We start from the raw sequence: 17459 nt of genomic DNA, 5'->3' as shown, positions 1-17459 counted from the left end.
TCTCTTATCATGTTGTATGTTACCAAGGACCCTTTTTGTCTATATCATTATTATAGGAGGAGAAATCGATTTGCCTTTGAGAAAGGAGGGGGCAGATATAAGTCTAATTAGCTGCATCAAGTTGACGTGATGGGGGCACGTGCATTTACTAGAGATGATGAACTCATAACTTCCAAAAACATTAGATAAGAAGAACAAATCGCAGGCCTAGGGTATAGCATAAATTTATGTCTTGGAAATTCTAAAAAGAGAACAAAGAAAGACGTAGGAAATGATATAATTTTTTAAACTAGTACTACCCCGCTAGGTGGCGCCTCAACACCTTCCAAGGCAATGGCAATGATGGTGCTGGATGGAGAGGGAGGTCTATTTAATGATTTATTCTTTTCATGTTTTCTTAAACACATGAGTACTTGCTGCAAAATTCGAAACTCTACCTTCATACTAGGCATTTGATGCTCCTCCCAATGCGTAAGGCGTTGGTATAAAAAGTAGCTTTAAATTAAAAACATTTCCTCTCCTCTCTAAGGTGGGCGCCAAATGGGGAGAATTTCTGACTTATGTCAGAATAAGGGATCGACCCCATACATCAAATCTCACGTGCCCAAGGACTGTAGAAAGGGTGGGATAGTTGCACAATAAATGTAATTTGAAATGCATAATATTCCTTCATGCATCTGCCCAATCGAATCCCTCTCCAAGGCCATCCAATCAACATTAATATTGGGAAATGCATATGCCAACAAATTACATAGGCATAAATGCCTTGAGATACGTATGGAGATTTTTTTTTTTTTTTCCTTTCTAAAACCGTGGGATGGATTTGATTGTGACAAATCACCTGGGAGGAGAGAAAGAAAATGTTTTAATGTTAAATATAAGTCACTCTTGCATCCCCATATCTCTCCTCCCCACTCCATGCGTTGACCTTACCTTGCATTGGGAGGGCAAGTGAATTGTTTTTAATAAAAAGAAAACTTTAAACCTTCCTTTCGCACCGTCCAATCCCCTTCACCATCATGCGCTTGGGGATCACGCAGGGTGAGCGGAGACAGGCCTGCGTCAGCCTGTAAGGCCATGGGGCAGCGCACTGTCCTTGTAGACAGGCCCCCCTTGTCAAATACATGATGTCAGCACTTTATAAAGCTATAGCTATTTCATAGTAACGAATTTATGTAGGACTAGATCATTTGAAGTGTGATTTTATTGTTCTTGATAAATCATGGACAAATTTAAAATGCTACCTTTAATACGGAGTGATGTAAGCTCGACTCCATTATCATGATTTGATTGATCATGCTCTTATCTGACATGTACTTCTTAACCTTTAGTCCACAACATTGCTATTTATCAAGTCAAGTTTTGGGCTGCTTTCGTACATTCAAAGCTTTAACTTCTACCAGTTATTTCTATGCTCTTCCCAAAGAATTAAAATGTAATGGAATCATTTCTTTTCATTTTAAATAGAAATATGTGCTAACATTCTATACACTTGTAAACAGAAGTTTATTGCTTAAAAGGGCTCGACTTCTAGTACATGGAAATTTTTATTGTATATATACATCTCTAACAACTTTCATTTTATCGAATATCCTTGTTTGGTTCATATTTTGATATTTGTGAAACTGTTTCGAACATGGATGCCTTTGAACATGATCATGGGGCTGTAGAGAATGAAATTAATCAGAAGCAACAGTTAATTTAATAAAGATAGTATCTTAATTATTCATTATTATTTTTCATTAATTTTAGATAATTTTATTAATTAGTGTTAAATAAGATTAGATTTAAATTGTTGTTAGATTAGTGACTTGGTTATTAGGTTGTTTATTAAGTTCTAGATTAAAAGTTTTAACTTTAAATTTGAATGTTTTATTAATTCGTTATACTATCGTGAGAATTGTTAGAATACTTTTATTATGGATTTTATTAATGTGAATTTAAATTTATGATAGCTTCAAATAAAGTTGAAATTAAATTATAGATTATTGAATTTATTCTAGATATCGATTTCAAGTGTAAATGATAAGTGAATAAGTTAGAGTAGATTTTGGATTCTAGTTTTTAATGTAGTTAGCAAGCGTTAAATAGTTAATGAAAGGGTCTAGCCAATTAGATCATCTTTAGGGTCTAGTGGATATATTTATATTTAATTATTTATTTATTGTTCTTTTATATATATATATATAGAATTAGTGTTTGTGTAGTATTATTTAGTTATTTTGATTTAAAATCAATGTATTTTAATGAAGATTTAAAAGGATAGCATCATACTCAACCTATAAACTTAGAAACCCTAATCGTAGGGCAATGTCAATAAAATTAACTACAGATTTAATGCGAGGGTTCAATCAGAGTTTTAGTGAACATGGTCGCGAGACCACCACCTAATTTCTTTCTAGATCCCTACAATGTATTTGAAAGACCTAAGATTCCTCTTTTTTTGTCAGTGACCTTGGTATGGCCGCATTATGTCAATAATGTAAATTTAATTTTATGAGTAATTGACTTTATTTCCTTATTTGTTTGATTTCAGATTTCACTCTTAAACGGTTTTTTTTTTTTTTTTTTTTTGGCAACAATGTGATGTGGGGCTGTTTGGCCAACTGTAGTATTGATGATTCTATTTTGCCTCATGGTTATATCTTTATTTCTTGATTAAAGTTTTACTATTGTGGCTTCTCTTTATTTCTTTTATTTCTAACTTTTGCATTGAATGTTTTATCTTTGATGTTGAATTTAAATTTTGAGGTACTTTCTTCTAAATGTTGTTGACAAAAGTGACATATGATGGGCCTACCAGAGGGATTCATGACAATTAAGTTGGATTAAGTTACTATCTTTTGCTAATTTGGATTGAACTTCTCTTTTAACATGGTAATCAGACAAATATGTTACCTCCCTGCTTATGTATGTTAATTAGTAATCATTCTGTTAATAAAAGTAAATCTTGGAATAAGTCTAGATAAGGGCTAGCATAGAACAAACTTTTTAGTTGTGCGACTTCCGGGAGGAAGTCAAAGGCTAGTGGGGGAGGATGTAAGGTCCCTCCTTGCATGTACTTATTAAATATGAATTTCTTTGTCAAATCTGTTGTAGGAGATTTGTATGGATATGGATTAATGTTTTAGGTTTTTAGATGTCCTAATGAAAAATTGAGAACAACAGATACATCCATGCTTTAATACTTAAAGATTAGAGAACGACTATCTTGTCTCGACTGTTTAAACATTAAATTTGCACTAACAATAATACAAGGTGTTTCACTTAATGATGATGTTATTGATTTTGTTACTTCAATGATTATTCTTGTATTTAATCTGAATTAATGGATAAGTTATATGTCATGTTGATTTTGTAATCATTGATGATTAAATGTGAGTAGAAATGAATTAAATAGTTAAGTAATTGAAGCATTATGTTCTGAGTTCGCCCTGACCCATCGTAGCATAGTGATACATTACTATTATTTTGATACCCACAACTTGAGATGTTGAGACATTATCTGATGCTTAGAACATACTTTATTATTTCATATTGTGTGATGTTACTTTCTGATATATTTGATGATTGTCATTTAATGTTTCATGTATATGTATGTTGATGAGATCAGTAAATGTAGGATTGAGACTTTGATTTAAGAGATTTTAAATGATTAAGAATTAAACAGGATGAAGAAACCCTTATTGATGTATGTTTTATTTATGTGAATTTATGATACGTATACATATATGTACATGTGATTTTACGGGACTACTGATGTGTGCAATGAGTGTGCAGATATTTAGCCGAGAGACCCTACGGAGGAACAGAACTGATCTCTTTGTGCTAATTTTGGAAACCTTGTTGTTCATAATTCACGTGTTGTCTTGTGAGATATATGTATGTATCTTCTTTGTTCAGTGAATGTTAATGTTCGTAATTATGTTCTTTCAGTGTCGCTTGACACTCGTTAAATGGTTATGTGCTTCAGTGGCTGTTTAGGGTTAGTTGTTTAACCTTTGGACCCAAGTTGGCTTAGTTGGTGTCAGTTTGCTAATTGAGTTCTTAATCAAGGTTAGTCATCCCTTGATCCGGATTAGTGGTTAATCTGCAGTGTTAGAGTAGATAGATGGTCCTATTTTATTCCTAAATTTTATTTAGCTCTAAACCTCTTTCCTAAGGCTTTAAAACATGGAATAATTATACCCAAAGGGTATGGGTATGGGTTAGGGGTCTTTTCCAACCCCTAAGCCCCTTTTTTTGACTTTTGAGGCCACTCAAAAAGTCTCTTTTTGCTTTTGTGCGAAAATTGACTATGGCTACCATGAGTTTCATTATCCCACCTCTACTTAGGGTTTAACCATAGTGTGGGTTGAGTTAGGGGTTTCTAGACTTGTTAGTGGGTGGGTGTAGTTATTGCTCCTTTTTGAGTTGGAGGCTTATTTAGAGGCCTTCATTGGGCTAGTGGGGGTGGTTACCCAATCTCTACATTTAGAGAGGAGTTCTTGAAGATTGAAGCAAGGAAGGAGAAACTCTACTCAAACTTGTTCATTGCCATTACCTCTTTGTGAAGGTTGGAATTCTCGTGTCCCTTGTTTAGATTTCATTTTGTTTGTTTCATGTTTATGCTACCTTGTTGTTGGTTGAATGTTTGTATATTTGTGGGTATGTTGGGAAGATTTGTAAACCATGCTATTTTGGATGAGTTCCTTTCTTGTTTATGTTTGCAATTTTGAGTTTTCCTTGCATGGGTGTTTTGGTATTACTCACCCTTGGAGAGGGCAGAAGTGACCAATTTTGGGAAAGGTCTGTTTAGTTGGACTCCAACTAGTGTAGAGTCTCTTCTCAGGATGAGAAGACGGATAAAGGGTAGGGTGTTATGGGCCCCTACCCATCAACACAAACTTGGTATGAGTAATGGCATGTTTAAATAGAAGAACGAAAGTTCTTGGTTATTAGCCCCAATTGGGCATCTGAATTGGTGTTGTGCTTGACTTCTCCTGTTGGAAGAATCCACCTTTACCTAGTTTTGATTCATTGTGAATCCATTATGTAAACCATGTATGATTATGCTTATTTGATTGTCTCTTAGTTATTCTTGGTTGTCACCTGATCAAATATTTGTTCCCTCCATGGTTCTTGAATGTGTTGCAGAATTCATTTTGAATCCCTTGATGAGGGTCATGAAGGAAATTCAATTATATTGTTGAAATTTGGGATTGATATCCTATGCAAATTGGTATTTCAAACTTTGTTGGATTGGCAACGAAGCTGGGTTTTCTTCTTGATTCTTTCCCGGCTGAGCCTTTGAATCAGATTTTCCAATAAAATGGTGTTTGAGTAATATGCTTGCATTGAGTCTTATAGCTTGTTTTCAGTTTTGCATATGTAAATTTAAAGAAAAAAGAAAATCAGATGTGATGGTGTTATCTTACTGCACATTTTTATGATTGGTAATCACATTCGTTTAAATTAGATTAATTAGATAACATTTGATATATACTTGGCTGTGCAATTTTAAGTTTAAAATATGTTAAGAAAATTTGCATTTGAGTCGTGTTTAAATTTTATAGTTATACATGTGCATGAGGAAGTTAAGTGAATTTATTTGAAAACTTGTTTATTACCTTTAATCCTATTATGGCTTTTTAAATATATTAAAACATATCTGGTTGGCATTTTTGGTCATGACATTTGTTTTGTTGTAATGTAAAGTTAAAATCTGATTTTTTACATGCTTTGATATTGTAGTTATCAACTTGAGTTAAGTAGAAGTGAGTACATGGTCTTTTAATTATGATTATTTGTTGAATTAGAAATTAGAAATGAAGTTTTATGTATTAAGTCTTTGTGTTGAACATATTGTTGTTGTTTCCCTTAAATCTTGTAGGACACTGTATGAGTCGTTGAGATTATGTACATTTCTTAGTTAATAGTGAACTGATACACTTTTAAAAATGTCTTTTGGTTAATTTTAAGATTATTGGCATTATTTCTTTTACTAGTGCATAAATGTGAAATTGTTAAAGGTAATTTGTCAAGTGACTATTTATGAAAGTGAAAATCATTCTTGAAGAAAGAGGGTGAAGTGATACATGTGACACCTAATCTTAAATTAGTTTAAAATTCTTGTTAAGTTTTAGTTGATTAACCTACAATAAGAAGGGTACCTCCCCTAAGTTGAGAGGAGAGATGATTTCTCATATACTATGTCTAAATACTCCACATTGTAAGTAGTGTGTCTATGATTGCTTACAAGATATTTAGCTAACAAGGTTTAGTTATTTGGTTTCTCAATATCTCTTCTTAATCTTTTTTCATTATGTTGGTCATGCTTGTATTAAGCAAACTCTATATAGACATTCATTTTGTAACTCTTGAGATTTTGTTATATTTCCCCCATAGTTGGAGTTGTTTTCCACAAGTCTTAGAAAAGCTTTTCTATAACACTTTTCTATTTTGTACATAATATAAATATTAAAAAATTATCATTTTTCTATTTAATTCAAATGTACAAGATCTAGGGACCAATAAAAAAAATGTACAAGACCTAATTTCTTATTTATAACATTCAAAATATTAATTCTCCTTTATTTTGTAGTCTTATGCTATTCATCCTCCATTTTAATTATCTTTTTTCAAATTATTTTTTTGAAGATAATATGAATATGAATTTATTATTGAATAGAAATCAAAACTCCTTAATTACACTTAGATTAGCTTTGCTAGAAATTTTAGATGTCAATAATGAGTGTAATACCATAATATATTATATTTTCTATGTTGACTTAAGATTTGGAAATCATATATGCTGCACAAAGAAATACATTATAGTGCTCAAGTGTGTTGAGTTATTTCATGTGGTGAAGAACTTGGTCATACTTTTCTTCCAAGTTAAATTGTTGGGTTTGTAGTTATTTCTTTATGTGGGTTGAATATAGAATTTTGTACATTAAGTTGAAATTATCATTTAAAAGTACAAAATGAAACAATATAATTTTTAGTTCGAAGAATACCTCATATAAATGGGTTAATCGAAGAAGCACACTTCCATCTTCAAGTTCCTATTTTTAAAAACATTTCAATTATTATTTTATCTACATCCTAAAGGCATCAAATAAAATCACTTTATGGATAAATTTAAAAAATCTTTCTAAATGTTACTTAAAAGAAAATATATGTATATCTTGTATGCAATGAATATGATTTAAAGATGCCAAAATTAATAACCTGAAGGGTGGTTAGTGCAACATTATTTGGCAGTGAATAATTTAGATCCATCATTATAAAACTAGGATGATAATCATTCCAATTTTGGGCATCCTGTTAGACAGAAACATATTAGGTATATTAAAAAAAATTGATATTTAATACATCTTTATTTAAAAATAAATCAAAGTACATAAATATATTACCTCTTGTGAGAACGCTAATAACAAAGGAGAATATATTTCTTGTCCAATAGTGCGACGCCATTGTGCACCACTTCCAACAGTATTGATACTAACATAATATGTACCTCTTACCTAGAAGATGCAAAACTTTGTGAACATTTTTTACTTCATATTATTCTTATATGCACAAATGAACTACCAACTGAAACATTTTATATAAGATCATTTCTTTTGGACAGGATATCTTTAATTATATGAGGATTGAATTATTTATGTTAATCTTTTATTAAAAAATAGTCACATAAAATCACACCCACATAGTTAATATGAATGTCCATCACAATGTTTAAATCAAATACAACACATTTGATTAGAAAGGTTCTTATATATACATATATTTTAAAGGAAAATACTTAAGCCTAATATACGTTTGCAAATGATTAATATAGTACATAAGATGAATATAGTACATAAGATGAATGGAAAAGTAGAAAAGAAATGAGGACCTCAAATAGAAGGTAAAAGCCCAAAGCAAGAAAAATCACCAAACTATGATTTAGAAAGAACTCCACACCAAAGCTGAAACAATCTAGGAGAATGTTGCAACAAGATTTGTTTGGTTGTAGCTCTTTAGAGCCGGTTATGTTAACATGGTGTTTGTTTGGTTGTGGCTCTTTAGAGCTGGTTGTTGTTGCTCTTTAGAGCCGGTTAGTTGCTAATCATGCTATTCACTGTATGAGCTTTTGGAACTATTGATTGACTCTTTTTTATTTTATTCTTTCTGCTTTATTCAATAAAAAAAAAAAGAATGGGAGCAAAAAGACAATAATCCCACAATGCCTGGGCAAACTGACCATGATAATTGAAAGGCAATTCCAATAAGAAGCTTAGTGCCTGGCTAGAAAAGACTGAAGCAGCCATGCAAACAAAAAATCTGCCCATCCCATAGTAAGAAGGGAAGTGCCTGGCTAGAAAAGACAGAAGCAGCCAGTGCAAACAAAAAATCTGCCCATTCCATACCCAAGAAGCTTGAAGAGGACAAGATCAGAAAAACTAACAAGCTCACGAATTGAATGAGCAAGATCGAACTTGAGAAGCAAAAGAGACAAATCGACAGACAACCATGGATACAAACAAGAGTTCAAACCACAGTGGGTTTCTGCAGCATTGAGAACCACAACAAACGAGCTAAACAACACATTGACAAAGAAAATTTTCTCAATTATAAAACTGCCTCCCAAGCTTACTACATCACACTATACTAAACCGTTGGAAGCGCAACACTCATTGCTGCAACCAAGAAAAGTAAACTAATGCTACAAGCAAGGCAATGTAGCGAGAAGAGGAACCGCTGCTGGAAAAACTGACATACAGGCCCTGCAACTCACTACCCAAGCACCGCTGATAAAATACATGGTGGAGAAACAAGAATAAGATGGAACTCGTAAGCTAGAAACAAATTTGTAACCTCGCAAACAAGTTGAAATACACTACTGCTGCAATATAGAAGTATACACTCCAAACAATATGAAAGATAGCTGCAAAATGCTTTTAATCTGAATCTCTCACGGGAGGATATACTTGCTACATTAAACATTATGAATTCATCTCTCTACGACAGGGTAGCCTCCATCCTCAAGAAGTAATTTAAATAAGGAGCATCCAGTACTGGACGGTTTGAAACTAATCGTACTAAATTTGCCAGTTACACCGTTAATCCTATTGCTCCAATAATGCTGAACAGGGTATATAAATGCAAACCAACTGCCATTTACAAAATCATATAAAGGAAGATAGATAAAGTTGACTAAGATCAGTTTGATTTCCAGCACATACTTTTTAAATTCCAGGATCCACTTGGAGCTACACAACTATGAGGAGCAGATCCAGCATGGAGGTGAGCTTAGGCAATCATCCTACAAAACAATCTTCAGAAAAAGAAAAAATAACAGAAAACGTTTGAAAACATTATCTTCTGCCAATATAATCATTCATGATAGAGGTGAGCCCTGCGTCTTCTCTGATTTCTGTACCCATTAAAGAGATTCCCTCCAATCCTAGGTTGCAACCTTTATTAGCCGATACATTTGCAAGGTTATTAGCTTCTCAGCAACAATGGAATATTTGATTGCCACCAAAAAATGGCAATAGGCTCCAAGCCTGTTGTGGGATATACTTAATGTTCCACTTTGGGAATCAAGTTTTTGAGAGCATTAAGTATGTCCATTGAATCTCCTTCAATGACAAGATTTTTAACCTGAGGTTTCACTGCCAATTTTAGGCCTGGCAAGAATAATCTTGTTTCAATTGTATTATTTGAACCATTGGGATTCCAGAAAGCACCAACGCCCAACACCATACCCCTAAAATACCTTAAAATGCACCCCACCCTAGAGATTTCTGCGTTACTTTTAGATAATCCGTCAAAATTTAATTTGCAATAACACTGGACTGGAGGCTCTAATTTGATTTCTTTTCTATTTATCTTCTAAGGAATGTTATTCAAGAGAGTACCTTTCAAACAACAGGTTATAGACATCCATTCTGGTAAAACATGATTGTCCCAAGCTGTAAACAAGAGAGTCCATTTTTCTTTATGGTCTAAGCCCTTATTGTTTCTAATATCAAATTTTCAATTTTTTCCAAACACACTCTGACTTATTATTTTCCTTTCTGAAGATACGTCTATTTCAGTCCCACCATAGATTCCAAAATTAAAATTGTAGGCGCCACCTCCCAAAAGATTGCAAAGAAAGACTTTGTACGTGACTTAGGGCCATGCTTCAAAAACCTTAACCATATTCAAGTGAAAAGAGGCAAACCAATGCAAATCATACTAGAGCCAAGATTAGTAGTCATATGGAAAGAGGCATTTGAGAAGTAGAGAGTCTTTTGTCTCCAATTTCTTCCTTCATAAGACACATTGAAATCCACGAGATATTACTAGTGAAAAAAGTCTGTCACTGTGTTGGCTAAAAAAATTGTAAGTCACAAAGGCTGCAACTTACAAAATGGTAATTTTAGGCAATGGTATGATGAGATTAATCTCTCCTCTGAGCAATTGGCGAGATTCCCTTCTTATTGCAGGTGGCTTCAATAGGATTTTCACTGAAATCATATAAAGGACTGGTTCTCTCAATCTATTCCCCTTTTTCCAAGAATGATTCACAAGTAACAACTTTTATTTCTACAAAAATCTCCTATTGTTACGGTAATACTGCTGGCTTGGTGGTTGACATAAGAGCAACTCCTAAGACAACAGTTAACTTTAATACTTTGGTGGAATAACAACAGGAACCCAAGGTCTCCTGCGATTTGCCCAAATTTGAAAGATTCTCTATTCCGGTGATTGTAGAAATTACCTTTTGTTTCAAAATCTAAATCTATGACTAGCGTTTGTTACCACTGAATGATCTTAGCTGAATTCTGATTTATGTTTTCTTTTCCTTCCTTTTTTAGTTTTTTGGGATTTTTCGGAAATAAAAAAATTGCATAACACAAAGGAAATATATAGTACTTAAGAAATGTAAACATATGCTGCAAATTTTATCATTACTAAATTCTGAAATAGTACATACTTGAACCAAACAGCAACCTGATATATTAACTTCAAAGAGATCACTGCCAATATTCAATACTGTATTAAACAGGGATCAACACCAACTACAAGGAGATGCTTTGAGAATGATTCAACCTTGAAGAAATTGCTGCAATGAATCATTCAATGGCAAAGGGAAGCTATGGCATCCAGTGATGAAGAAAAGACCTTCTGCAACCCCCACATGAGCTGCTGCAATGAAATGCCTATTGCCAAAAGCTAGCTGCCCAGCAGCAAGTGCCCTACTCCACTCAAATGATAATGCCAAGGTAAATCAACCACCTCCTCTATCAATCTAAATGCAATGAAATACAACACCAATCACCAAGACCTATTGAGGTTTGCATCTCAACAGTCCAGACTTGAGGGTTTCATCCCAAGCCACAAAATCGCCCTTCCAAAGCAATTTCACAATTCATAAGTTTCAAAATGCCAAACAATAATGAACAATTAGGTCTTCATCTCCTTATAACTCCTCCAAACCCTAAATGAGAATTACACTTTGCACTTTATAATAAAATAACATTTTCCCAAATAAAGGCATCTAGGCTATAGGAAAAAAATTATTTTATTAAAATGTCATAACTCAAAGTGCCAAAAAGTCTCTGGATAGTGAAAATAGTTTATAATAATTCAAGACCTTTCCATAGAGCTATAACACAAGGGCACATTTGACCAAATGAAGCCATATTCCCCTTATTACTCCGAAATGGCTATGTAAATTGACTTATTATAAATTATTTAAATGCTAACTTAGAAAATATTTAAATATATTAAAATATTCCCCATTTTGCCTCTGAAAGCCCAAACCAACCAAATAAACATGAAACTAACCATGTCACCAGTCTGTGACTGATACTAGACGAGATGGGTCAACTAGCAGTCCCTTCCCTATAATCTAGGGATGCTCTTAGAAACTAGGGAACACACCCTATCATCCTAAAACTGAAACCATGGAATGGTCCCATGGAATCTCACATCTGGAAATTTCCACATCCTCTTAAAATGTAGGGATAACCCCCTAAAATCAAGGAAGTGCACCCAATTGGCTCCCAACTACGTGTAAAGTCAAGCCCAGTTACTGAATTCTAGCCTACTAGACCCCCATGATAGGCTAACTCACATAACTCTACTAGTCAGACTAAAGAGGGACATGACAATCCTCCCTTCTCAGAGATGCTTTCCCACAAGCAACTTCAATGTTGGGTGCTGCAAAATGGATTCACCCTCCTAAGTGGTATCCTCTATGGGTAGACGTCTCCATCATACCAAATACTCCTGAATCACCCTACTTCTCAGCCATTATTCCATCACCTCAAGAATCTCATGTATGAAAGTCATTTTACCTTCCTCATCCAAGGGAGGTAAAATTGGGTGATGCTATAGTATGTTGTTCCAATGCCTTCTTCAAGCACGATATGTAGAACAAATTATGAATCCTACTATCAGGTGGTAACTCAACTTCATAAGAAACCTCTCCAACTTGCCTGAGAACTCTGTAAGATCCGTAAAAACAAGGTTTGAGCTTCTCAGCTCCCCCCTTTAAGGGTGCTCTGTTAGTAGGGCTATAAGCGTACGAAAACCATGTCATCCACCTCAAATATCCTCTTGGTCCTATGCCGATCAACATACATCTTTAACTAATTCTATGCATGTTGTAAGTTCTCTCTGAGAGAACTCATGATATCCTGGTTCTCTTGTAACCAATCCTATGCCAAAGGAACTTTGTTGTCACTCAAAGCCAGATCAACAAAAGATAATGCATCGTAGCCATAAAGAGCTTTGAAAGGAGACATATCAATGGACATGCGGTGCATAGTATTATAACAATAGTCCAGATACAACCAATGCACCCATGCCTTCTACTACCCTAACACATAGTTACACAAATACCCCCCAATCCACTTATATACTATCTCCGTCTGCCTATCCATCTAAGGGTGGTAGCTGGTACTAGGTGTCAACTCTGTGCTTGCGAGCTTGAAAAGTTCCTACCAAAAGGAACTCAAGAATCTATTGTCCCTATCACTCACTATGGTCTTAGGGAGACCATGGAGTCTGAACACCTCCCTAAAGAATAGCTTAGCTACCTGGGATGTTGTAAAATCAACTACAATTGGAAAGAAGTGGGCATATTTAGTCAACTTGTCCACCATAACGTAAATACAATCCTTCCCCTACACTCGAGGAAGACCTATAATGAAGTCCATAGAGAGTCCCGTCCACTTCTATTCCAGTATAGGCAAGGGTTGCAACAAACCAACCGGGAAAGTATGATCTGTCTTGTTTTGCTAGCAAGTCATGCATTCACAAACATGGCATAAGACATCATCCTTAAGACCCTTCCAAGAGAATCCCTCTCGTACCGTTCTATGTCTTACCATAACCAGGGTGCCTTGCTGTAGAAGTATCACAGAGGGCATGCGAAATCTGTCCGATTAACTGTGATTCAGGAACAAGGTAGACTCTATTTTTGTAGTAGATTATATCGTCAATCACCCTATATTTACTATCCTGTACCAATCCGTCCATGATCTCACAAGCATGCTGATTTTTGGAATACTTAATTAAAAGTTGAGCCTTCCAATTTGCTGAAATCTCACTCAATGAACATAGGGCAGCAAGTGAAGGCTTCCTAGAAAGTGCATCAGCAACAATATTCTTCTTCCCCTTAATAAATTCTATGTCAAAATCATAGGCTTGAATCTTGCTTACCCACTTTTGTTGATGATCGTTGAGCTCTTTTTGATCAAGGAAATATTTCAGACTATCGTGGTCAATTCTTACCACAAATTTGTTGCTAACAAGATACTGTCTAAATTTGACTAATGCATGCATAATAGCCAACATTTCCTTATCCTAAGTAGAATAAAACCTCTCATTATCACATAGCTTTCTCTTCTCATAGGCAATGGGATGTTTGTACTACATCAAAACAACTCCTATACCCTCACCTGAAGCATCACACTCAAGTAAAAAAAAGGCTGTGAAAAATCAAGGAGTGCTAAAATCAGACATGTACTCATAACTTCCTTGAGTTTGTCAAAGACTCATGTGCCTCATCTATCCATTTGAAGGCGCCCTTCTTCGTGAGATCTATCAAGGGTGCTACTAACTGAGAGACTCCCCCCACGAACCTCTATAATATGCACATAAACCAAGGAATCCACATAACTCAGTAATGTTCCTAGGATAGGGCTAATCCCGAATTGCTTGGATTTTCTCCTCATGCACCTTAACTCCATTAGTACTAATCACATGGCCCAAATATAAAATCTCATTGAGTCCAAACTCACATTTGGATAGCTTAACAAATAGAGACTGACTCTCCATGATGCTAAGTACCTCCTCTAGGTGTCTATGATGATCCTCCCAAGTACAACTATAAATCAAAATATCATCGAAAAAAACTAGAACTGATTTTCTCAACTACTTGTTGAAGATATGGTTCATACAAGATTGGAAAGTGGCTTGTGCATTTGTGAGACCAAAAGGCATCACCAAGAACTCATAATGTCCATAGTGACAATGGATGCAATCTTATGTACATCCTCATCCTACACACGTATCTGATGATAGCCTAAACAAAGATCAATCTTAGAAAAGTAGATAGCTCCATGAAGCTCATCCAATAACTCATCAATGCGTAGAATGGGATATCTATTTTTTATCATCTTTTTGTTCAAGGCCCTATAATCTATACACATCCACAAAGTCCCATCCTTCTTAATCAGTACCACAAAAGAAGAAAAAGGACTAGAGCTATGGCAAATTAACCCCATGTCTAACAACTCATGAATGGTCTTCTCAATCTCATCCTTGTATGCTATAGGATGATGATATCGAGTGGTAATTACTGGCTTAGCTCCATCCTACATCTCTATCCCATGCTCAAATCCTCTATTAGGAGGTGCACCCGAGGGTATATCACCAAACACCCGACCATGTCGATCCATCACTAACTATATATCAACATGAAATGCCCTGCCATCTTGAGGTGTAGCTGTCTTGGACTTCACATAACAATGTGTAACCCAAATCATGTCATCATGTCCAATGATAGTCTCCATCTTATGAGAAGACACTTCCCTAGGCCCACTATCTGACGCTGCCCTCAAGATAGTCTTCTTCCCTCCATCAAAGAACTCTAACTGCATATGGTGGTGGTCAACAATGTACTGTCCAATACCCTGTAACCACTACATGCCCAAAACTACATCATAATCCTCTAGTGGGAGTACATAGAAACCATCTGAATGCTAAGCTAAGGAACCCTCCTAGTACAACCCAACATTGTGTCATCTACAACCTTCACCCCAAAACCAGCAAACACCTCATACTACAAGCCATGCCTATCCACTAATTTTTTATCAATAAAATTGTGTGTGGTGCCTATGTCTATCAAGCTCATAACCCGTTGACCTTGAAGTGTTCCTTTCAAATGAAAGGCATGAAACCTAGTATAACTGGATAGAGTAGCCATAGTCATCTTAACTGACGCCAAGGGCTTAGAAGTGTCTAACTCCAACCAGACTATCCTCAGTATGAATGTTAGGAATCTCATCTCCCATCTTGGATGTCACCTCAATCAAATGAACTTTGCCTTTACCAAGGCAACGGTGTCCGCACTCACATGGCTCCTTACAAGAGAAGCATAGCTTCCTCCTCCTCAAATCATTCCTCGTCCCCTGTTCCATCCTGGGAGGTCTAGCTGATGGTCCACCTCTATTCTGTGAGGTATTGGCCTTTTGCAGAAGCCCTGAGAACCTGAATGACTTCTTATATGTTTGATAAGAAGTAGGGGTGGTGTCCAATCTCAATGTCACACCAATGGTGTCCTTGAGAGTGGCCCACTTGAAAGCACATACTAATCCCTTAAGCCTATCTTGCAGTCCCTCAATAAATAATATCACACTCTGCCTCTAAGGCATATTAGGTACCATAACTGCTATACGCTTGACTCATTAATATACGCCTCTACATGTCTAGTTTTTCTAAGATGCCCCAACTCCCTATATTAGAGTTTTGTGTCCATACGGTCAAATCGAGTAATGAGATGCTTAGTGAACTCTGCATAGGAGTGAACTATTGTGTGATCTTGGGTGACTAATCCATGGTGCCACCAGTCATAGGCAACCCCGTCTAAATGCAAGACCACAATCTGAATAGCATCACACTCAGGAATGGGCCTCAAAGATAGATATATATATATATCTAGCTTGTGCACCCAATCTCGTGCACTCATACCACTAGTGCCATCATATGTAGCCAATGTGATCTTCCCATTAGCTCTACTAAGGTCATTGTTCTACTGTGGCCTATGGCCCTTGTCTCCTTTGAACCTGATGACATCTCTCCACTGTGCACAATATTGGGGAAGAGGAAAAGCATCCCTAACCTCCAAAGGTAAGGCTCTCCACTCATTCGTGGCTTCCATAACTGAATCCTAGAATCCCACCTCGGGTGGCTCTACTTATGCCCACTACTCAACTGATACAAACCATGGAAGTAGGGGTCTATCCCTAACTAGTGTACAAGGGTGTGCTTGTCTATTGGAATGAAGGGAGCTCCCAATTGATGTGTGAGATCTATGACTATGTTGACTTCCTGTGATTGAAACTGATTTGCTCCACCCCTGTCTCTCATGCCTGCCTCCCTGTCTATCCAACTCTATCCATTCCAAGATACCTTGTAACCTTTCCAAGGTTTGAACTATTCTGGGTTGTGTAGTGATGAGAGTTTACATCATCTCCCCCTCTTCCTCATCCATTTGGTTTTGTCTGGCACCTCTTTGTTCATCTGCCATAATAGTTTCTTGTTCAATTCCAAACCCTTGCTCAAGTTTAGTTGTCCTTTGTGTGTAAAATTTGTTAATCTCAGCTCTACCTGGATACATATAAGTGTCAATAAAATTCACAAGTTGGCAAGATCAAGGCTCTGATGCCACTGAAAGATTCCTAATTCCGCTGACTGTAAAAATTACCGTTTGTTTCAAAATCTGAATCTATGACTAGCATTTGTTACCACTGAATGATCTTAGATGAATTCTGATTTCTTTATTCTTTTCCTTGTTTTTAAGTTTTTGGGAGTTTTTCAAAAATAAAATAATTGCATGACAAATAGCAAATAAATAGCACTTAAGAAATGAAAAAATATGCTACAAATTTTATCATTACTGAATTATGAAATAGTACATACCCGAACCAACTAACAACCTGATATATTGACTTCAAAGAGATCACTGCCAATATACAATACTATCTTAAATAGGAATCAACACAGACTTTAGGAAGATGCTTTGAAAATGATTCAACCCTAAAGAAATTGTTGCAATGAACCATCCAATGCCAAAGGGAAGCTATGGCGTCCAGTGATAAGAAAAGACCTTCTCTGACCCCCACGTGAGCTACTACAATGAAATAGCTATTGCCAAAAGCTGGCCGTCCAGCTGCAAGTGGCCTACTCCACTCAAATGATAATGCCAA

The 17459-nt window shown here is 35.7% G+C and overlaps 1 protein-coding gene across 8 annotated transcripts in view; it reads right to left on the bottom strand.

Annotated features, from left to right (window-relative positions):
• The window catches only part of LOC149555741 (alpha-mannosidase-like), a 317266-nt gene that overhangs the window by 45387 nt on the left and 254420 nt on the right, over positions 1–17459 (bottom strand). For all 8 annotated transcript variants that reach the window (XM_089829886.1, XM_089829889.1, XM_089829888.1 and 5 more), the window contains 3 exons: positions 7398–7508; positions 7213–7305; positions 6999–7046 (listed from right to left, as the gene is read on the bottom strand). In XM_089829886.1, coding sequence (XP_089686012.1) covers positions 6999–7046; positions 7213–7305; positions 7398–7508 — 252 coding nt within the window. The remainder of the gene's footprint in view (positions 1–6998; positions 7047–7212; positions 7306–7397; positions 7509–17459) is intronic.

The sequence above is a fragment of the Cupressus sempervirens genome, chromosome 5 (genome assembly GCF_028749045.1).
Source record: "Cupressus sempervirens isolate cs-2001-9-10 chromosome 5, ASM2874904v1, whole genome shotgun sequence".
In the NCBI taxonomy this organism is placed as follows: domain Eukaryota; kingdom Viridiplantae; phylum Streptophyta; class Pinopsida; order Cupressales; family Cupressaceae; genus Cupressus; species Cupressus sempervirens.
Note: the sequence above shows the minus strand (reverse complement) of the source record. Positions and strands in the feature narration are given on the sequence as shown.